General features: G+C 43.2%; 1 protein-coding gene across 1 annotated transcript in view; it reads right to left on the bottom strand.

Annotated features, from left to right (window-relative positions):
- The window catches only part of mapk8ip1b (mitogen-activated protein kinase 8 interacting protein 1b), a 95,865-nt gene that overhangs the window by 57,947 nt on the left and 21,301 nt on the right, over positions 1-16,617 (bottom strand). Inside the window, exon 3 of the mRNA XM_065011152.1 lies at positions 11,342-11,596. Coding sequence (XP_064867224.1) covers positions 11,342-11,596 — 255 coding nt within the window. The remainder of the gene's footprint in view (positions 1-11,341; positions 11,597-16,617) is intronic.

The following is a 16,617-nucleotide window of genomic DNA, read 5'->3' as shown; positions in this document are numbered from 1 at the left end:
CTCATGTGTGCACACACATCCACCCATAACCCCACATACTCATTATACTTCTTCCAACTGAAACAATAAATGCACAGGGTCATGACATGAATGTAAGTTAACTGAATTTACAGAAAACAGAAAACAAGAAACAAACATACACACACACTGTCACACATAGCCAGCAGTGGAGGTTCCTCAGATGAGAAAGGGGAGGACAATCCTCAGCGAATTTAATAAAAATGTAAATAGTGGAACATTGAAAAAGTTATCCTTTTTAGATAAAACTACACAAAATATATTAATGTCAATAAATTATTGATTAAAACACACTGTTTTCCAATGAAGGTCTACAGTAGCCTCAACAGCACTATGGATAGCACCATGGTGTAGCCAGAGGACAGCTAGTTTCCGTCCTCCTCTGGGTGCATTGGCTTCAATACATAACCTAGGAACGAAACTCATGGTTCTCACCACCTACCATAGACTTACACAGTAATTCTGACAACTTCCGGAAGAAGTCCTACAACCTATCAGAGCTCTTGCAGCATGAACTGACCACCCAATCAAATGATCAGAGAATGAACCTACACTGAACATAAATCTAAATGCAACATGCAACAATTTCAAAGATTTTACTAAGTTACAGTTCATATAAGGAAATCAGTCAATTGAAATAAATTCATGAGGTCCTAATCTATGGATTTCACATGAATGGGAATACAGATGAGCATCTGTTGGTCACAGATACCTGAAAAAAAGGGTAGGGGCGTGGATCAGAAAACCAGTCCAGTATCTGGTGTGACCACAATTTGCACTATGCAGCGCAACACATATCCTTTACTTAGAGCTGATCAGGCTGTTGATTGTGGCCTGTGGAATATTGTCCCACTCCTCTTCAATAGCTGTGCGATGTTGCTTGATATTGGTGGGAACTGGAACATGCCGGTGTAACTACACTGTACATTGTAGCGGGTTTACTAAAGCATTAGTTCTACATAACTATGTTGACTATCATGCTAGCTAATATGGTGACAATGTTGTAGGCTGTATTTAGTTGGTAGCAGTTATGATATGAAGGTTTGGCTTGGAAATGTATTTTTTTCTGGCCACAGATAGCTGATGTGTTGTGCACTGAAGTCCACAAGCGAAGGGAAAAGGTGAGAGGAGAAGAGTGTATAGACGCAAGAAGGAATCATACAATGAGCAAAGTGATCATGCTGTTTGTACAGTGCCGTGCGAAAGTATTCGGCCCCCTTGAACTTTGCGACCTTTTGCCACATTTCAGGCTTCAAACATAAAGATATAAAACTGTATTTTTTTGTGAAGAATCAACACCAAGTGGGACACAATCACGAAGTGTAACGACATTTATTGGATATTTCAAACTTTTTTAACAAATCAAAAACTGAAAAATTGGGCGTGCAAAATTATTCAGCCCCTTTACTTTCAGTGCAGCAAACTCTCTCCAGAAGTTCATTGAGGATCTCTGAATGATCCAATGTTGACCTAAATGACTAATGATGATAAATACAATCCACCTGTGTGTAATCAAGTCTCCGTATAAATGCACCTGCACTGTGATAGTCTCAGAGGTCCGTTAAAAGCGCAGAGAGCATCATGAAGAACAAGGAACACACCAGGCAGGTCCGAGATACTGTTGTGAAGAAGTTTAAAGCCGGATTTGGATACAAAAAGATTTCCCAAGCTTTAAACATCCCAAGGAGCACTGTGCAAGCGATAATATTGAAATGGAAGGAGTATCAGACCACTGCAAATCTACCAAGACCTGGCCGTCCCTCTAAACTTTCAGCTCATACAAGGAGAAGACTGATCAGAGATGCAGCCAAGAGGCCCATGATCACTCTGGATGAACTGCAGAGATCTACAGCTGAGGTGGGAGACTCTGTCCATAGGACAACAATCAGTCGTATATTGCACAAATCTGGCCTTTATGGAAGAGTGGCAAGAAGAAAGCCATTTCTTAAAGATATCCATAAAAAGTGTTGTTTAAAGTTTGCCACAAACCACCTGGGAGACACACCAAACATGTGGAAGAAGGTGCTCTGGTCAGATGAAACCAAAATTGAACTTTTTGGCAACAATGCAAAACGTTATGTTTGGCGTAAAAGCAACACAGCTCATCACCCTGAACACACCATCCCCACTGTCAAACATGGTGGTGGCAGCATCATGGTTTGGGCCTGCTTTTCTTCAGTAGGGACAGGGAAGATGGTTAAAATTGATGGGAAGATGGATGGAGCCAAATACAGGACCATTCTGGAAGAAAACCTGATGGAGTCTGCAAAAGACCTGAGACTGGGACGGGGATTTGTCTTCCAACAAGACAATGATCCAAAACATAAAGCAAAATCTACAATGGAATGGTTAAAAAATAAACATATCCAGGTGTTAGAATGGCCAAGTCAAAGTCCAGACCTGAATCCAATCGAGAATCTGTGGAAAGAACTGAAAACTGCTGTTCACAAATGCTCTCCATCCAACCTCACTGAGCTCGAGCTGTTTTGCAAGGAGGAATGGGAAAAAATTTCAGTCTCTCGATGTGCAAAACTGATAGAGACATACCCCAAGCGACTTACAGCTGTAATCGCAGCAAAAGGTGGCGCTACAAAGTATTAACTTAAGGGGGCTGAATAATTTTGCACGCCCAATTTTTCAGTTTTTGATTTGTTAAAATAGTTTAAAATATCCAATAAATGTCGTTCCACTTCATGATTGTGTCCCACTTGTTGTTGATTCTTCACAAAAAAATACAGTTTTATATCTTTATGTTTGAAGCCTGAAATGTGGCAAAAGGTCGCAAGTGTGTCACTGTGTCACCTTGATTGAAAAACTGAAAATTGGTCGATCTGTGTACCTACGTTGTAAACTTTCATTCATAGGCTAGGTCAGGGTTTCCCAACCGAGGGTAGGCGTACCCCTAGGGATACATGGGCAGTCCCCAGGGGGTACATTGGTGGATTTTCAAAATTGTGAAGAAAAAAAATATTTGGAAAAATATTATTCCCCAAAATATGTTCAAGTTATTTCAGTCTTTATAGGTAGGAAAGCATTTACTGAGGTCACTGGTGTGAAATGTAGCTAGTTTATATTTATAGGCCTGTTTTTTTACTTTGGGTGTGTGTGCATTTCTCTGTCTACCTGGCCTCTGTTCGCTAAATGGTTGATCCTCTGCTCGCACAAATTGCATGTGATCCTTTGCTCTGTGCACTAGAGTGCCTGCTGCTGTTATTCTAACAGAAACTATAATTGATAAGACAACAGCGGATGCACTGAAGATGGTACCATTTTCAAATAACATGATGTACTGTAGGATCAATGACATGATATCGTAGATCAAGTGGTGGAAAATGTAAAGAAATCCTGGTCCATTTTCTCTGCTATTGGATGAAGCCACTGATGTCAGTGAGGTAGCCCAGTTGATTGCGTTTGTGTGATTCAAAGACATTTTGGAAATGAATGAGCATATTCTTGTCTGCAAGTTGATTTGCAGACAAGATTATGCTCATTCAGCCAATCTGTTGATTTCTGCGCTCTTCCAGATATATAGTATGAGTCTAGCCGCAATAAGAAAACACACTGAGGCAAGACCAAACTCTTCTTTGCTAATACCTGGTGGTAAAATACCCTGCTCCAAAAAATAAAGGGAACACTAAAATAACATCCTAGATCTGAATGAACAAAATATTCTTATTAAATACTTTTTTCTTTACATAGTTGAATGTGCTGACAACAAAATCACACAAAATGTATAAATGGAAATCAAATTGATCAACCCATGGAGGTCTGGATTTGGAGTCACACTCAAAATGAAAGTGGAAAACCACACTACAGGCTGATCCAACTTTGATGTAATGTCCTTAAAAGAAGTCAAAATGAGGCTCAGTAGTGTGTGTGGCCTCCACGTGCCTGTATGACCTGATGAGGTGGCGGATGGTCTCCCGAGGGATCTCCTCCCAGACCTGGACTAAAGCATCCGCTAACTCCTGGACAGTCTGTGGTGCAACGTGGCGTTGGTGGATGGACGAGACATGATGTCCCAAATGTGCTCAATTGGATTCAGGTCTGGGGAACGGGCGGGCCAGTCCATAGCATCAATGCCTTCCTCTTGCAGGAACTGCTGACACACTCCAGCCACATGAGGTCTAGCATTGTCTTGCATTAGGAGGAACCCAGGGCCAACCGCACCAGCATATGGTCTCACAAGGGGTCTGAGCATCTCATCTCGGTACCTAATGGCAGTCAGGCTACCTCTGGCGAGCACATGGAGGGCTGTGCGGCCCCCCAAAGAAATGTCACCCCACACCATGACTGACCCACCGCCAAACCGGTCATGCTGGAGGATGTTGCAGGCAGCAGAACGTTCTCCACGGCGTCTCCAGACTCTGTCACGTCTGTCACATGTGCTCAGTGCGAACCTGCTTTCATCTGTGAAGGCGCCAGTGGCGAATTTGCCAATCTTGGTGTTCTCTGGCAAATGCCAAACGTTCTGCACGGTGTTGGGCTGTAAGCACAACCCCCACCTGTGGACGTCGGGCCCTCATACCACCCTCATGTAGTCTGTTTCTGACCATTTGAGCAGACACATGCACATTTGTGGCCTGCTGGAGGTCATTTTGCTGGGCTCTGGCAGTGCTCCTCCTTGCACAAAGGCGGAGGTAGCGGTCCTGCTGCTGGGTTGTTGCCGTCCTACGGCCTCCTCCACATCTCCTGATGTACTGGCCTGTCTCCTGGTAGCGCTTCCATGCTCTGGACACTACGCTGACAGACACAGCAAACCTTCTTGCCACAGCTCGCATTGATATCCCATCCTGGATGAGCTGCACTACCTGAACCACTTGTGTGGGTTGTAGACTCCGTCTCATGCTACCACTAGAGTGAAAGCAGTGCCAGCATTCAAAAGTGACCAAAACATCAGCCAGGAAGCATAGGAACTGAGAAGTGGTCTGTGGTCACCACCTGCAGAACCACTCCTTTATTGGGGGTGTCATGTTAATTGCCTATAATTTCCACCTGTTGTCTATTCCATTTGCACAACAGCATGTGAAATTTATTGTCAATCAGAGTTGCTTCCTAAGTGGACAGTTTGATTTCACAGAAGTGTGATTGACTTGGAGTTACATTGTGTTGTCTAAGTGTTCCCTTTATTTTTTGAGCAGTGTAGATATATCCCCTAATAAGCAAAGGTGTGGGGCCTCTGGGATAGGCTGTCCCACCCATTCCTCAAGCTTTTTAAGAACCTCCTTCAAAAAAGGGAGCACCATGGGATATTCCAATATAGCATGCGTAAAGGTACCTACATCACCCTTGCATTTCCAGCATAAACTATTTTGCAATAAACCCACTTCATGTAATCTAACTGGGGTCCAGTAGTATCTATGAACAATCATATAATGTACCCCTTGTATCCCTGGAACACCACCCTAAATCGGAAACAAAATTCCATACCTCCTACCTCAATGTCACAATTAACGTCCCTCTGCCAAATCAACCTTAAATTCTCACAGTTTCCATATTGTGCATATATTGTGCATTTATAAAACACTGAAGCAGAGTGTGATATTCCAGGTAACATGAAATATTGTTCTAAAAACATTTAATCTCTCTGGAGGTTAATTCTCATAAGAGACCCCATGCTGCTCCTTAGTTGTAAGTATTTCCAGAAATATCCCTTATCTGGCAAATAACATTTTCCCTTCAGGTCCTGATAGGACATAAGCCCTCCTTTCTCATATACATCCCCTAGTACATGCAGGCCTTGTCTAAGCCATACCTCCCAGATAAATTAATGTTTTCCTATGCAAACCGATGGGTTGTGCCACATGGAATAATATTTTTGTTTATACTGGGAAATGCCAAACATCTTATGACTCTTAACCCATACCTCTCGGGAATGTTGTAGAATTGTGATAAGGCCTCAATAGGCTTAAACGGAGTTGTGATAGAATACCTCTCAATCTGAGTCCATCCCAAATGGGAATCATAATTGACCCAGTGTCTGGCCAATTTGGCTACTTCAAATGATATGTTGTATAGTTCTACATTGGGAAATGCTAGTCCTCCTTTATCCCTTGGAGCATATAACTTGTTCACATTTATTCAGTTTTTTTCCCATCCCAAAGATAATTCTTAATCATTTGATTGTACTGCTTAAATAGTAAGGGAGAAATGGTCACAGGGAGCATCATGGACACAAAATTAAAGTGTTGGACCAGAACCATTTGAATAGTATTGTAACGGTTTTCATCGTCTGAAGAAGAGGAATTGGACCAAAGCGCAGCGTGGTAAGTGTTCATGCTTTTTATTGAAACTGAACACTATAACAAAATAACAAAGAGAATAACTGAAACAGTCCTGTCAGGTGCAAAACACTAAACAGAAAATAACTACCCACAAAACATAGGTGGGAAAAAGCTACCTAAGTATGGTTCCCAATCAGAGACAACGATAGTCAGCTGTCCTTGATTGAGAACCATACCCGGCCAAAACAAAGAAATTCAAAACATAGAAAAAGGAACATAGAATGCCCACCCAAATCACACCCCATAATGTAATATTAAGCAGCCTCCATTTATCAAGAGCATTCTTTATTTTTTGTAGTAGTGGCATCATATTAATTTGCATGATATTCTGTGGTTCATTGCTCAATTTTATACCCAGGTATTTCATCCCTGATTGCACTCATTTTATCTGTAATGAAGTCATTTCAACAGGAGGACAGAATTTGGATACAGGCATAGCCTGTGGGGACTGCTGTTCTTGGATTGGAGTACAATACCTTAACTCACTTGATAAATCCTGTATTCCCACACCAAATGGCAATAAGTAAAAATAATAGAGAAGAAAAATAAATAAAACTGAAATTTTAGGAAAGTGGGAGAACAAAATGTTCTATGCAACCATATAATATCAGATCAATTAAAATAGGGTCAAGGTTGTTAGTTCCATCTACTTACTTTACCGACATCTTTCTCCCGTGGTATTGGTGCTAGGGTACGGTGAACCCGTTGAAGCTCTGATTTGTCCAGATTCACCCCCAGAGTCTCCAAGATAATTTGTCTCACGCATTCCTGCGGCTTGCCATCCTCCAGACCTTCTTTGACTCCTAAAAGTCTTAAATTGAGGGGCCTGTCTCAGTTAGCTGCGTCTTGCACGCTTCTGTAGACATCCTCATACAGTTTGGCGTTCTTCTCGACGTTTTTAATCAGTCAATCGTTGTCATCCTCCAGCATTGATATCCGACCTTCTGACTCATTTAGCCTCTGTATTATGACCGATACATCTTCTTGCAAATCCATCTAAGATTGTTTGACCTGAGAAACATCTGATTCAAGAGATTCAAGAATGGTGCTGACTCTACCCATTTCTTCCATGGCCTTCTATAGGGATGATTGCAAGGCTGACAACGAGCTGGGTTCTATGTTCTGCCCTTACAAAGTCATGCTTGCTGAATTGCTAGCAACAGAGCTAGCCTTGTTAACTGCTGTGCCTGCAATTGCGCTACATGTACGCGTTGAGGCTGAATTCAACGCAGACATTGTTGAAAAGTGTTGATAAAACAAATTCAATTAACTTTCCCCTCCAAAAAAAATTGTAATAAATGTTCTATTCTATCAAACTTCGGAGGATTTTATCGGAAGTCTCCTTTTAGACAACCATCTTGCTTTGCAGCATTACGTGACTCCAGACCACTTTACTTTTTCCACATTATTATACGTTACAGCCTTATTCTAAAATTGATTAACTTCTTGCGTCGAGCAATCCCGTATCCGGGATCGTAATCATAGCCTCAAGCTCATTACCATAACATATAACTATTCATGAAAATCGCAAATGAAATGAAATAAATATATTGGCTCACAAGCTTAGCCTTTTGTTAACAACACTGTCATCTCAGATTTTCAAAATATGCTTTTCAACCATAGCTACACAAGCATTTGTGTAAGAGTATTGATAGCTAGCATAGCATTAAGCCTAGCATTCAGCAGGCAACATTTTCACAAAAACAAGAATAGCATTCAAATAAAATCATTTACCTTTGAAGAACTTCGGATGTTGTCAATGAGGAGACTCTCAGTTAGATAGCAAATGTTCAGTTTTTCCCCAAAAATTATTTGAGTAGGAGAAATCGCTCCGTTTTGTTCATCACGTTTGGCTAAGAAAACCCCCCGAAAATTCAGTCATTACAACGCCAAACTTTTTTCCAAATTGGTAAATGTAGTCTCTTATGGTCAATCTTCCAATGATATGCCTACAAATAGGTCACAATGCCGCAGACACCTTGGGGAAACGACAGAAAGTGTAGGCTCATTCCTGGCGCATTCACAGCCATATAAGGAGACATTGGAACACAGCGCCTTCAAAATCTGGGCCATTTCCTGTTTGAAATGTCATCTTGGTTTCGCCTGTAGCATCAGTTCTGTGGCACTCACAGATAATATCTTTGCAGTTTTGGAAACGTCAGAGTGTTTTCTTTCCAAAGCTGTCAATTATATGCATAGTCGAGCATCTTTTCGTGACAAAATATCTTGTTTAAAACGGGAACGTTTTTTTATCCAAAAATTAAAAGAGCGCCCCCTATATCGAAGAAGTTGAATAAAACATTTCTCATCAATACCCCATAATGAAAAAGCAAAAACAGCTTTTTATCTTTTTTTGCAAATGTATTCAAAATAAAATCGGAAATACCTTATTTAAGTAAGTAACCAGACCCTTTGCTATAAGGCTTGAAATTGAGGTGCATCCTCTTTCCATTGATCATCCTTGAGATGTTTCTACAACTTGATTGGAGTCCACCTGTGGTAAATTAAATTGATTGGACATGATTTGAAAAGGCACACACCTGTCTATGTAAGGACCCACATTTGACAGTGCATGTCAGCCAAAAACCAAGCTATGAGGTCTAAGCAATTGTCCGGAGAGCTCCGAGACAGGATTGTGTCGAGAAACAGATCTGAGGAAGGGCACCAAAATTCTGCAGCATTTAATGTCCCCAAGAACACAGTCGCCTCCATCATTCTTAAATGGAAGAAGTTTGGAACCGCAAAGACTCATCCTAGAGCTGGCCGCCAGGCCAAACTGAGCAATCGGGGGAGAAGGGCCTTGGTCAGGGAGGTGAACAAAAACCTGATGGTCACTCTGACAGAGCTCCAGAGTTCCTCTGTGCAGATGGGAGAACCTTCTAGAAGGACAACCATCTCTGCAGCACTCCACAATCAGGTGTTCATGTTAGAGTGGCCTGACGGAAGCCACTCCTCAGTAAAAGGCACATGTACGCCCTCTTGGAGTATGCCAAAAGGCACCTAAAGGACTCTCAGACAATGAGAAACAAGACTCTCTGGTCTGATGAAACCAAGATTGAACTCTTTGGCCTGAATGCCAAGCGTCACTTCTGGAGAAGACCTGGCACCAGTTCTACGGTGAAGGATGGTGGTGGCAGGATCATGCTGTGGGAATGTTTTTCAGCGGCAGGGACTGGGAGACTAGCCAGGATCGAGGGAAAGATGAACAGAGCAAACTACAGCGAGATCATTGATGAAAACCTGCTCCAGAGCGAACAGGTCCTCAGACTGGGGTGCATTTTCACCTTCCAACAGGACAACGACCCTAACCACACAGCCAAGACATGAGTGGCTTAGGCATGGCTTAGGGATCGGGTTCAATTCCGGCCTCTGGACCACCCAGACAAACATCTCTGGAGAGACCTGGAAATATCTGTGCAGCGACGCTCTTCATCCAACCTGACAAAGCTTGAGAGGATCTGCAAAGAAGAATGTGAGAAACTCCCCAAATACAGGTGTGCAAGCTCAACGCTTTAGTCGCTGCCATAGGTGCTTCAACAAAGTACTGAGTAAAGGGTCGGAATACTTATGTAAATGTGATATTTCATTTTTTTTTTATACATTTGCAAAATTTTTATCAATTTTAGAGTAAGTCTGTAACATAACAAACATGGAAAAAGTCAAAGGGCCTGAACATACTTCTGTGAAGTGACATTTTCATTCATGACCCTAGCACAGGAACAGACTGGACTTGGAGAAAAGCCTGATCACTGCTGTTGCCACCCTGCCCCAAAATACTGACAGAGTATGAGTGATCAAGTTTCTCACTGATTGGTGTCTAGAAGTCTAGAAATATGGGTTACATTTACTGGGAGAATGTGTGTAACATTTGATCTTTGTTTTTGTATAATTTTCTGGACACTTCAAGATGAATAAGAATAAATCCTATAAAAATGATTAAACTGATGTTTGGATTTGTATTTATTATTGATTCCCATTACTCTTCCTGGGGTCAAGCAAAATTAAGGCAGTATACATTTTTTTTAAACATTACAATACATTCACACAAGATTTTACAACATATTACGTGTGTGCCCTCAGGCCCCTACTCTACTACCACATATCCACAATACAAAATATGTGTGTATAGTGTGTGTTATTGTGTGTTTGTATTTATGTGTTTGTGCCTATGTTTGTGTTGCTTCACAGTCTCCGCTGTTCCATAAGATGTATTTTTATTGTTTTTTAAAATCTAATTTTACTGCTTGCATGTTAAGAGTACATGAGTGTTATTATAGTAACACATTATCCTCATTTGCAGTTAAATGACAGGCATAGACAAATAATATTGATTTTAAAATACATTTTTGTCCAATATAATATAGGAATCACTCCAGTACCCAAAAAAGGTTGGGAACCACTAGGCTAGATTGTAGCAACCTCGTGATGGGCATAGGGAAACATGTTGTATCATGTAGTAGCCTAAACCTATCGATGTTACATTGAGCTGGGGGAATGGAATATGAATAACAGTCATCCAATATGCTGTAATAGAAATAAGGCCATGTTCATTAAAAAAATATAATTCCTCCCTCATCTTAAATGGCACCGACCACCACTGATACAGTCACATGCCTCAGTCACACACATACACAGATGTCACACACAAAAGGAGATGTGTACTAAAAGAACACACTCTCTCTCTCTCCTGACAATCCCACCCATTGTTTCGACCAGCATAACACCCAGAGAAAAACAGACATGGTGTCTAGGGGGGTGATATCATCACAGCTTTGTCCCCACTGAATTTATACACACATATAGACTAGATACAGTACAGAATATCAGCTTTGTCCTCACATTCTCGTACATTTTACTCTATCATTTCATTCATCCACCCCTCCATTCTTCCAGCTATCAATATTCATTCAGCTGTCACAGAGGTTAACGAGGAAGAAAGAAAAGGGGACAGCGAGTGGGGTCAGCCAGCAGAAGGAAGGAGGTGGGTGAAAGGATGGGAAGAGTAATAAAGGGATAACGGAGGGTTCATTTGGACTCACCTGAGTGCGTGGCACCATGGGGAAAAGGTTAAGGGTCGTGGGTCTCTTTGGCCGGTATATATTCATGGTTACTAGAGGGGGGTCCTCAGTTACTGGCAGGGGTGCTGTGGAAGATGGCTTAGATGACTCCTTGTCATCGCGGTAACCATCGGCCCCGTCGATCAGATCCAAATGGAGCATCTCGGCCTGGAGCTGGCCGACAGCACCCAGCTCCTCCTTCCCCACCCCACTATTGGTCCCCTGCCTCACACAGCCCTGCAGGGATTGGAAGATACTCACGTCAGTCCAGAGAGAGAGAAAGGCAATGGGAGCTACAAGCAGAGACACACAAAGGGAGATAAAGATTGAGAGAGACAGAGGAAATGGAACAAGATGAGAAGGTAGAGAGAGAGCAAAGGATGGAGGAAGGAGAAAATAGGGGGGAAGGGGGATTGAGTTGGCCAATTAGAGGCTGATCTGACATCAGCCTGCACACTGTCACTGCCAACGCTGAGCCACTTATAACAGAGAGAGGGAAAGAGCCAAATGGAGAGATCAAGGCAGAGAGACTATTCATTGCAGCAGTTTGTTTACTGACTGTATCTACATTAAGATATATAATGTTCATTTAATTATTGTTATTTGTAAACAATTAAGTTATAAAGCCTTATATTCTGGGTGATGTTAAAGACAGTCATTAGGGTAACCTCATGAGGCATTAATAGGTTACATTCTTCAATAATGAATGGGAAAATATTAAGAATTGAAATGATGACTGAACAGCTTCTCAATTCCCAGACTGTAGCTCTAATGATACCAGAAAGAGACACGCAGGGCAGGTCTAATATGTTATGATGTGGACACTATTCTGCACCTACAATATATGCTCCTATCTCAGAGCTATATAAACTATATACACATATATGGTGCTTCTGAAAGCCACCTACATCTTCCAAAAAATCTGAACATAGTCCTTTAAAACCAAATAAAATCAAATGTATTTGTCACAAACACATGGTTAGTAGATGTTAATGCGAGTGTAGCGAAATGCTTGTGCTTCTAGTTCCGACAGTGCAGTAATAACGAACGAGTAATCTTACCTAACAATTTCAAAACTACTACCTTATACACACAAGTGTAAAGGGATAAAGAATATGTACATAAAGATATATGAATGAGTGATGGTACAGAACGGCATAGGCAAGATGCAGTATATGGTATTGATTACAGTATATACATATGAGATGAGTAATGTAGGGTATGTAAACAAAGTGGCATAGTTTAAAGTGGCTAGTGATACATGTATTACATAAAGATTACAGTAGATAATATAGTGTACAGTATATATATATACATATGAGATGAGTAATGTAGGGTATGTAAACACTATATTAAGTAGCATTGTTTAAAGTGGCTAGTGATATATTTTCCATCAATTTCCATCAATTTCCATTGTGGCTGGAGTTGAGTCAGTGTGTTGGCAGCAGCCACTCAATGTTAGTGGTGGCTGTTTAACAGTCTGATGGCCTTGAGATAGAAGCTGTTTTTCAGTCTCTCAGTCCCTGCTTTGATGCACCTGTACTGACCTCGCCTTCTGGATGATAGTGGGGTGAACAGGCAGTGGCTCGGGTGGTTGTTGTCCTTGATGACAAGGTGGTCCTTGATGTGGCCTTCCTGTGACATCGGGTGGTGTAGGTGTCCTGGAGGGCAGGTAGTTTGCCCCCGGTGATGCGTTGTGCAGACCTCACTACCCTCTGGAGAGCCTTACGGTTGTGGGCGGAGCAGTTGCCGTACCAGGCAGTGATACAGTCCGACAGGATGCTCTCGATTGTGCATCTGTAGAAGTTTGTGAGTGCTTTTGGTGACACGCCGAATTTCTTCAGCCTCCTGAGGTGTAAGAGGCGCTGCTACGCCTTCTTCACGACGCTGTCTGTGTGGGTGGACCAATTCAGTTTGTCCGTGATGTGTACGCTGAGGAACTTAAAACTTACTACCCTCTCCACTACTGTCCCATCGGTGTGGATGGGGGGTGCTCCCTCTGCGGTTTCCTGAAGTCTACAATCATCTCCTTGTTTTGTTGAAGTTGAGTGTGAGGTTAATTTCCTGACACCACACTCCGAGGACCCTCACCTCCTCCCTGTAGGCCGTCTCGTCGTTGTTGGTAATCAAGCCTACCACTGTAGTGCCGTCCGCAAACTTGATGATTGAGTTGGAGGCGTGCATGGCCACACAGTCGTGGGTGAACAAGGAGTACAGGAGAGGGCTCAGAACGCACCCTTGTGGGGCCCCAGTGTTAAGGATCAGCGGGATGGAGATGTTGTTACCTACCCTCACCACCTGGGGGCGGCACGTCAGGAAGTCCAGTACCCAGTTGCACAGGGCGGGGTCGAGTAGGTGCTACAGGGGCTGGGCGGTAGTCGTTTAGCTCAGTTACCTTAGCTTTATTGGGAACAGGGACAATGGTGGCCCTCTTGAAGCATGTGGGAACAGCAGACTGGGATAAGGATTGATTGAATATGTTCGTAAACACACCAGCCAGCTGGTCTGCGCATGCTCTGAGGACGCGACTGGGGATGCCGTCTGGGCCTGCAGCCCTGCAAGGGTTAACACGTTTAAATGTTTTACTCATGTTGGCTGCAGTGAAGGAGAGTCCGCAGGTTTTGGTTGCGGGCCGTGTCAGTGGCACTGTATTGTCCTCAAAGCGGGCAAAAAAGTTATTTAGTCTGCCTGGGAGCAAGACATCCTGGTCCCTGCCACATACCTCTTGTGTCTGAGCCGTTGAATTGTGACGCTACTTTGTCTCCATACTGACGCTTAGCTTGTTTGATTGCCTTGCGGAGGGAATAGCTACACTGTTTGTATTCGGTCATGTTTCCGGTCACCTTGCCCTGGTTAAAAGCAGTGGTTCGCGCTTTCAGTTTCACACGAATGCTGCCATCAATCCACGGGTTCTGGTTTGGGAATGTTTTAATCATTGCTATGGGAACGACATCGTCAATGCACTTTCTAATGAACTCGCTCACTGAATCAGCGTATTCGTCAATGTTGTTGTTGGAAGCAATGCGAAATATATCCCAGTCCACGTGATCAAAGCAGTCCTGAAGCGTGGAATCAGATTGGTCGGACCAGCGTTGAACAGACCTGAGCGCGGGAGATTCTTGTTTTAGTTTCTGTCTGTAGGCAGGGAGCAACAAAATGGAGTCGTGGTCAGCTTTTCCGAAGGGGGGGCGGGGGAGGGCCTTATATGTGTTGCGGTAGTTAGAATAGCAATGATCCAAGGTTTTACCAGCCCTGGTTACGCAATCGATATGCTGATACAATTTAGGGAGTCTTGTTTTCAGGTTAGCCTTGTTAAAATCCCCAGCTACAATGAATGCAGCCTCAGGATATGTGGTTTCCAGTTTGCAAAGAGTCAAATAAAGTTAGTTCAGGGCCATCGATGTGTCTGCTTGGGGGGGAATATATACTGCTGTGATTATAATCAAAGAGAATTCCCTTGGTAGATAATGCGGTCGACATTTGATTGTGAGGAATTTTAAGTCAGGTGAACAGAAGGACTTGAGTTCCTGTATGTTGTTGTGATCACACCACGTCTCGTTAATCATAAGACATACGCCCTGCCCCTCTTCTTACCAGAAAGATGTTTGTTTCTTTCGGCGCGATGCGTGAAGAAACAAGCTGGCTGCACCGATTCCGTTAGCGTCTCTCGAGTGAGCCATGTTTCCGTGAAGCAAAGAACGTTACAGTCTCTGATGTCTCTTTGGAATGCTTCCCTTGCTCGGATTTCATCAACCTTGTTGTCAAGAGACTGGACATTGGCGAGTAGTATGCTAGGCAGTGGTGCGCGATGTGCCCGTCTCTGGAGCCTGACCAGTAGACTGCTTCGTTTGCCTCTTTTACGACGTCGTTGTTTTGGGTCACAGGCTGGGATCCATTCCGCTGTCCTGGGTGGAAGGCAGGATCCGCTTCGCGAAAGTCATATTCCTGGTTGTACTGATGGTGAGTTGACGTTGCACTTATATTCAGTAGTTCTTCCCGACTGTCTGGCATGCGTCTGCAATGTAGTTGGGCAGAAACACCACCACAGCCTGAGGATCCTGATGCCTGGCATTGCATTGGCCAATCACCATTTTTTTGACACAGGCATACTAGACATGAACATAACATTTCTATGCACAAAAGTATGTTGACACCTGCTCATCGAACATCTCATTCCAAAATCATGGGTATTAATATGGAGCTGGTCCCCCCCTTGCTGCTATAACAGCCTTCACTCTTCTGGGAATGCTTTTCACTAGATGTTGGAACTTTTCTGCGGGGACTTGGTCGGGCACTGATGTTGGGCGATTAGGCCTGGCTCGCAGTCGGCATTCCAATTCATCCCAAAGGTGTTTGATGGGGTTGAGGTCAGGGCTCTGTGCAGGCCAGTCAAGTTGTTCCACACTGATCTTGACAAACCACTTCTGTATGGACTTCGCTTTGTGCACGGGGGCATTGTCATTCTGAAACAGGAAAGGGCCTTCCCCAAACTGTTGCCACAAAGTTGGAAGCACAGAATCGTCTAGAATGTCATTTTATGCTGTAGCGTTAAGATTTCCTTTCACTGGAAGTAAGGGGCCTAGCACGAACCATGAAAACAGCCCCAATGTTTGTCTATGGAGATTGCATGGCTGTGTGCCCGATTTTATACACCTGTCAGCAATGGGTGTGGCTGGAATAGCCGAATCCACTAATTTGACCACATACTTTCGTCCATATAATGTATCCTGTATATGTATGACCAAACACAAGCTACAAAAGGAAGGTTTATCTTCATAATGCTAGAAGGTTTTTGAAATAGAAGATACCAGTTCTATTATGAGCTGGCTGGTTTGATTCCTGAATGCTGATTGGCTGACAGCCGTGGTATATCAGACCGTATACCATGGGTATGACAAAAAACAAATTGTACTGCTGTAATTGCGTTGGTAACCAGTTTATAATAGCAATTAGGCATCTTGGGGGTTTGTGGTATGTGGCCAAGGGCTGTATCCAGGCACTCCGCGTTGCGTCGTACATAAGAAGCGTGTTCCAACGCTGCATATATTTTCAGCAATGAATCTTACAGTAGTTGAGATAAAACTGTTGCCATGGAGATAGGTTTCCTTTTCCTCCTTGTCCGTGTTTTCGTTGGCTCATGCACACCCACACTCCACCGATACGCCCCCCTCCCTCTCTCCTCCATCACCCCCCTCCCATGTCCCTCCTTCTCTTCATTTTCTCTGCTCCCTCCATCCTCCCTCCCTCATCTCCCCTCC

Source organism: Oncorhynchus nerka, linkage group LG27 (assembly GCF_034236695.1).
Source record: "Oncorhynchus nerka isolate Pitt River linkage group LG27, Oner_Uvic_2.0, whole genome shotgun sequence".
NCBI classification, from domain to species: Eukaryota; Metazoa; Chordata; class Actinopteri; order Salmoniformes; family Salmonidae; genus Oncorhynchus; species Oncorhynchus nerka.
This window is presented reverse-complemented; position numbering and strand designations above follow the sequence as displayed.